This window comes from Penaeus vannamei, chromosome 17 (genome assembly GCF_042767895.1).
Source record: "Penaeus vannamei isolate JL-2024 chromosome 17, ASM4276789v1, whole genome shotgun sequence".
Classification (NCBI taxonomy): Eukaryota; Metazoa; Arthropoda; class Malacostraca; order Decapoda; family Penaeidae; genus Penaeus; species Penaeus vannamei.
Window position 1 is genome coordinate 39,761,262 of NC_091565.1, and position 7,500 is coordinate 39,768,761.

General features: G+C 35.2%; 1 protein-coding gene across 1 annotated transcript in view; it reads left to right on the forward strand.

The window, feature by feature from the left end:
- LOC138864683 (repetin-like) overlaps window positions 1-2,660 on the forward strand; it is a 6,857-nt gene extending 4,197 nt beyond the window's left edge. The window contains exons 4-6 of the mRNA XM_070132548.1: window positions 1-1,039; window positions 1,509-1,635; window positions 2,085-2,660. The exon at window positions 1-1,039 is cut by the window's left edge and continues 236 nt beyond it. Of these exons, the coding sequence (XP_069988649.1) occupies window positions 1-1,039; window positions 1,509-1,635; window positions 2,085-2,660 (1,742 nt within the window). The remainder of the gene's footprint in view (window positions 1,040-1,508; window positions 1,636-2,084) is intronic.
- Window positions 2,661-7,500: the final 4,840 nt, after the last annotated feature.

Sequence of the window (7,500 nt, forward strand, 5' to 3'; positions counted from 1 at the left end):
TCGACCATTCATCTGGTCAACCATCCTACCAGCAATTTAACCATTCATCTAGTCAACCATCCTACCAGCAGCTTAACCATTCATCTGGTCAACCATCCTACCAGCAACTTAACCATTCATCTAGTCAACAATCCTATCAGCAATTTAACCATTCATCTGGTCAACCATCCTACCCGCAATTTACCCATTCATCTGGTCAACCATCCTACCAGCAGCTTAACCATTCATCTGGTCAACCATCCTACCAGCAATTTAACCATTCATCTGGTCAACCATCCTACCAGCAATTTAACCATTCAGCTGGTCAACCATCCTACCAGCAGCTTAACCATTCATCTGGTCAACCATCCTACCAGCAGCTTAACCATTCATCCGGTCAACCATCCTACCAGCAGCTTAACCATTCATCTGGTCAACCATCCTACCATCAGCTTAACCATTCATCCGGTCAACCATCCTACCAGCAGCTTAACCATTCATCTGGTCAACCATCCTACCAGCAGCTTAACCATTCATCCGGTCAACCATCCTACCAGCAGCTTAACCATTCATCTGGTCAACCATCCTACCATCAGCTGAACCATTCATCTGGTCAACCATCCTACCCGCAATTTACCCATTCATCTGGTCAACCATCCTACCAGCAGCTTAACCATTCATCTGGTCAACCATCCTACCAGCAATTTAACCATTCATCTGGTCAACCATCCTACCAGCAATTTAACCATTCAGCTGGTCAACCATCCTACCAGCAGCTTAACCATTCATCTGGTCAACCATCCTACCAGCAGCTTAACCATTCATCCGGTCAACCATCCTACCAGCAGCTTAACCATTCATCTGGTCAACCATCCTACCATCAGCTTAACCATTCATCCGGTCAACCATCCTACCATCAGCTTAACCATTCATCTGGTCAACCATCCTACCAGCAATTTAACCATTCATCTAGTCAACCATCCTACCAGCAGCTTAACCATTCATCTGGTCAACCATCCTACCAGCAACTTAACCATTCATCTAGTCAACAATCCTATCAGCAATTTAACCATTCATCTGGTCAACCATCCTACCAGCAGCTTAACCATTCATCTGGTCAACCATCCTACCAGCAGCTCGACCATTCATCTGGTCAACCATCCTACCAGCAGCTTAACCATTCATCTGGTCAACCATCCTACCAGCAGCTTAACCATTCATCTGGTCAACCATCCTACCAGCAGCTCGACCATTCATCTGGTCAACCATCCTACCAGCAGCTTAACCATTCATCTGGTCAACCATCCTACCAGCAGCTTAACCATTCATCTGGTCAACCATCCTACCAGCAGCTTAACCATTCATCTGGTCAACCATCCTACCAGCAGCTTAACCATTCATCTGGTCAACCATCCTACCAGCAGCTCGACCATTCATCTGGTCAACCATCCTACCAGCAGCTCGACCATTCATCTGGTCAACCATCCTACCAGCAGTTTAACCATTCATCTGGTAAACCATCCTACCAGCAGCTCGACCATTCATCTGGTCAACCATCCTATCAGCAGCTCGACCATTCATCTGGTCAACCATCCTACCAGCAGCCCGACCATTCGTCTGGTCAACCATCCTATCAGCAGCTTAACCATTCAACTGGTCAACCATCCTACCAGCAGCTTAACCATTCATCTGGTCAACCATCCTACCAGCAGCTTAACCATTCATCTGGTCAACCATCCTACCAGCAGCTTAACCATTCATCTGGTCAACCATCCTACCAGCAATTTAACTATTCATCTGGTCAACCATCCTACCAGCAATTTAACCATTCATCTGGTCAACCATCCTACCAGCAGCTTAACCATTCATCTAGTCAACCATCCTACCAGCAGCTTGACCATTCATCTGGTCAACCATCCTACCAGCAGCTTAACCATTCATCTGGTCAACCATCCTACCAGCAGCTGAACCATTCATCTGGTCAACCATCCTACCAGCAGCTTAACCACTCATCTGGTCAACCATCCTACCAGCAGCTCGACCATTCATCTGGTCAACCATCCTACCAGCAGTTTAACCATTCATCTGGTCAACCATCCTACCAGCAGCTCAACCATTCATCTGGTCAACCATCCTACCAGCAGCTTAACCATTCATCTGGTCAACCATCCTACCATCGGCTCGACCATTCATCTGGTCAACCATCCTATCAACAGCTTAACCATTCATCTGGTCAACCATCCTACCAGCAGCTCGACCATTCATCTGGTCAACCATCCTACCAGCAGCTTAACCATTCATCTGGTCAACCATCCTACCATCAGCTTAACAATTCATCTGGTCAACCATCCTATCTGCAGCTCGACCATTCATCTGGTCAACCATCCTACCAGCAGCTCGACCATTCATCTGGTCAACCATCCTACCAGCAGCTCGACCATTCATCTGGTCAACCATCCTATCAGCAGCTCGACCATTCATCTGGTCAACCATCCTACCAGCAGCCCGACCATTCGTCTGGTCAACCATCCTATCAGCAGCTTAACCATTTATCTGGTCAACCATCCTACCAGCAGCTTTACCATTTATCTGGTCAACCATCCTACCAGCAGCTTAACCATTCATCTCGTCCACCATCCTACCAGCAGCTTAACCATTCATCTGGTCAACCATCCTACTAGCAGCTTAACCATTCATCTGGTCAACCATCCTACCAGCAACTCGACCATTCATCTGATCAACCATCCTACCAGCAGCTTAACCATTCATCTGGTCAACCATCCTACCTGCAGCTTAAACATTCATCTGGTCAACCATCCTACCAGCAGCTTAACCATTCATCTGGTCAACCATCCTACCAGCAGCTCTACCATTCATCTGGTCAACCATCCTACCAGCAGCTCTACCATTCATCTGGTCAACCATCCTACCAACAATTTAACCATTCATCTGGTCAACCATCCTACCAGCAATTTAACCATTCATCCAGTCAACCATCCTACCAGCAGCTCGACCATTCATCCAGTCAACCATCCTACCAGCAATTTAACCATTCATCTGGTCAACCATCCTACCAGCAGCTCGACCATTCATCCGGTCAACCATCCTACCCGCAATTTAACCATTCATCTGGTCAACCATCCTACCAGCAATTTAACCATTCATCTGGTCAACCATCCTACCAGCAATTTAACCATTCATCTGGTCAACCATCCTACCAGCAGCTCGACCATTCATCTGGTCTACCATCCTACCAGCAGCTCGACCATTCATCTGGTCAACCATCCTACCAGCAATTTAACCATTCATCCAGTCAACCATCCTACCAGCAGCTCGACCATTCATCCAGTCAACCATCCTACTAGCCACTCAACGATCCTATTAATTCCTGAATAAACACCGCTGGCTCATTCATTCACTCGATCACCGCCCTGTGGATGCGAGGTATACTTGCCCGTACGTATATGATGCCCGTGTAGAGAGATGGAGTGATAGCTGTGCGGAATGGAGTGGGGATTGTGCCTTTTCCAGGGGTTGGGAGGGGGTGGGGAGTGGTGGGGAGGGGAGGGCTTGGGGAGATTGAGTAGATTGTGCCGTCGATATGTGTAGTATATTTGTATATATGTGTTTTTGTGTTTATGGTCCGATTTTTGCATGATCCATTTTTTGAATACATATACACACACGACACATATATGTGTGTGTGGGTGTGGGTATCGGGGGGGGGGGGGGGGTACGTGTGAGCTTGTGTGTGTGTGTGCGTGTGTGAGTGAGTGAGTGAGTGTGTGTATATATGTATGTATGGTATGTATGTGTGTATATATACGTATATATGTGTTTTCATATATACATACAAACACATTTATATGTCCATTTGTGTGTGTGTGTGTGTGCGCGCGCGCACGCACGCGCGCATGAGAACAGATATTTCTTATCTTTGTCAGTGTTTTGTTTCTATCTGTATTCAACAGACAGTATGTTTATCTATCTCCAATGTATCAACACATATCTATATTCATATTCGGATGAATATATATATATATTTTCTTTTAGTTTCTTACTATTTTTCATTTCCATTTCTTATCATCGTGACTTGTCAACGTATCTAACAATAAGAATAATGATTTTGATAATGATAGCAAGAATAATAAAAGCAATTAATATCTGTTCAGAAGCCTTTTTTTTACAGTATAAAAAACGTTACATGTAACAACAGCTTTCTCGTCGCTTTCTCGTTCTCACTGACAGCGTTCATTTGACAACGTCGAAAATTAGGTAGATACACAATTAGATTAATCTACAGCATATGTTTTACAAGTGACATAGAAATGTTAAACGTAGATTGCTAAAGTGAAGGATTATATCAAGCGTTTAAATGCATGCTGTTCAATATGGATTTCCAATGTAGGAGTTAAAACAACATGAAAAAATGACACAAAAACAGAGAGAACAGTAAATATAATAATCGGTAAAGCAGAGTCTGTTAAAACTAAAATTATCCACAGTATTACGTAATGGATACCTAAGAGAGAGATATTTTAGCAATCATCTTAACAAACCATCATCTACCAAGTGTCAATTATTGCTTAAAAATATATATTACCTAAAAACATCGATCTTTATTGTCAGAAGCAGAAGAATTTAGAAATGGCCGGCGTTGTGCTGTCATTAATAAAAACTAATCATTGCTTCAGGGTGGTTGTTCCTTTGAAGTTTTTGCAGCTCCTCTTCGTGATATATTTTTCTTTGTTGCAATTTGGTAAAAGGATATAACGAAATGATACGTATTTTGATGCCCATTGTGCTTTACCTTTGGTTTCATTCTCTCTCTCTCTCTCTCTCTCTCTCTCTCTCTCTCTCTCTCTCTCTCTCTCTCTCTCTCTCTCTCTCTCTCTCTCTCTCTCTCTCTCTCTCTCTCTCCTTTTCCTTTTTATATGCGGTAAAATAAAAACTTCAAGAACAATAACATCGGTATGCTAATGTTTTCAAAAATCTGATTTCAATGTCCGCTATTTTGAACAGTAAAATAATATATAAACCGACGTAATAACACTTTGAATAATAACAAACACAGAAGTAAAAACAACAACAATAATGATGGCGATTAGAATATCAATAAGTTTACTGATATATGTGCCACTACTGCTACTTTTGCTGCTGCTGAAGATGATGATGATGATAATGATAATACTGATATTAAAAACAACACCAGTGATAGTAATAATGAGAGTAACATTAATAATGAAAATGATAAAGATAATGATAATAACAATAACAATAATAATAATCATAAAGAGCATAAAAATAGTAACAATAAAAAAATCAATGATAATGGCAATAAAAATATAATATTAGTAATTGTAATGTTATTGATAATAGCAATAATAGTAGTAATAATAATAATAGTAATGATAATAATGACGATGATGAAAAACTGATAATACTAACTATGATAATATAATAATAACAATAATGATAATAAGAGTAACAATAATAATAGCAATTATAATGATAACAGCAATGATAATGATAGTACTTTTAGTAATAATAATGATAATAACAATGATAATAACAATAATAATAATAATAATAATAATAATAAAATAATAATAATAATAATAATAATAATAATAATAATAATAATATCAACAATAATAGTAATGATACCAATAATAGTAGTAATAATAATAATAATAATATTAATAACAACATAATGACAACAACAACAATAATAATAATGATAATAATGATGATGAAACAATGATAATGATGATGATAATAATAATGATAATAACAATATTGAAAATAATAATGATAATGCAACAATGATAAAAAAGTAATAATGATAATGATAATAATGATAACAATAATAGAAATAATGATAAGAATAATAACAAAAAAGATAATGATATAGACAAAACAACACCAACAGCATTTATAACAATTATAAAAATAATGATAATAATGACAAAAACAAGTTATAGCAGTAACAGCGACGGTAATAACCTTTATGCTATAAAAAAGTTACAAAAAATAATTATAATACTGACAAAAACAATTATAACAATACCAGCGACGACAATAACCTTTATTCTGTAAAAACAAGTTCTAAAAAATAATAATAATACTGACAAAAACAATTATAGCAATGACAGCGACGGTGACAACCTTTTATGCTATAAAATTATGTTGCAAAAAAAAATAATAATACTGATAAAAACAATTATAACAATACCAGCGACGGTAATAACCTTTATTCTATAAAAATAAGTTACAAAAAATAATGATAATACTGACAAAAACAATTATAGCAATGACAGCGACGGTGACAACCTTTTATACTATAAAATTATGTTACAAGGATCGACATAAATATTCCGTGGCTTGACCTTTCTCGTCACGTATCTTCCGCTGTCGTTTTATATTACTTCGAGATAAACTTTTATCATTTATATGTTATATTTGTATTCTGATTAGTTTTTGTGTTTTGATTTTTCTTCCTTTCTTGTGTTGGTATCGTTATCTTATTATTATTATTATTATCGTTATCATCATAATTATGAGTATTAATGTTATTATTATTGTTATTATTAATACTGTCATGTTATTGTTATTTATCTGTTCATATTTTTTATTATCATCTTTCTAATCATAATGATAATAGAAATCATAAAAATAATGACAATAATAATAGTGATGATAATAATAATAGTAAAAAATAATAATAACAATAATAAAAATGATAATAATATTACCAATAACAATAATGTTAGTAATAGTAATAATAATAATAATAATAATAATAATAATAATAATAATAATAATAATAATAATAATAATGATAATAATAATCATAATAACAACAATAATGTTACCAATAACGATAATGTTAGTAATAGTTATAAAAATAATAATAAATAACAATAATAATAATAATAATAATAATAATAATAATAATAATAATAATAATAATAATAATAATAATAATAATAATAATAATAATAATAATAATAATAATAATTATTATTATTATTATTATTATTATTATTATTATTATTATTATTATTATTATTATTACTACTACTACTACTACTACAGCTGTCATTATCATGATTATTTTGACTATTTATACTATTGTTAGTTATTGATTCTACTATTATCTTTATACTTACTTTTATTATTATCCTTTTTATTGTTATTAAAAAAATTCTCAATAATATTATTATTATTTTTATTGTTATTATTATTGTTACTTTTATCATAATAAATATGAATAATATTATCATTGTTATCACTATTATTAATTTTTAACTATTAACGTTATTACTTTTATTATCATTGTTATTATCATTGCAGTCATTACTATCATCACCATTATTATATTATAATCATTATTGTTTTCCTCATTATTATAATCATCATTACTTTTATTATTGTCGTAATTTTTATCATTGTTATTATTATCATTATTATTATTGTTATTGTCATTATTATTGCTATTATCAATATTAATAACATTAT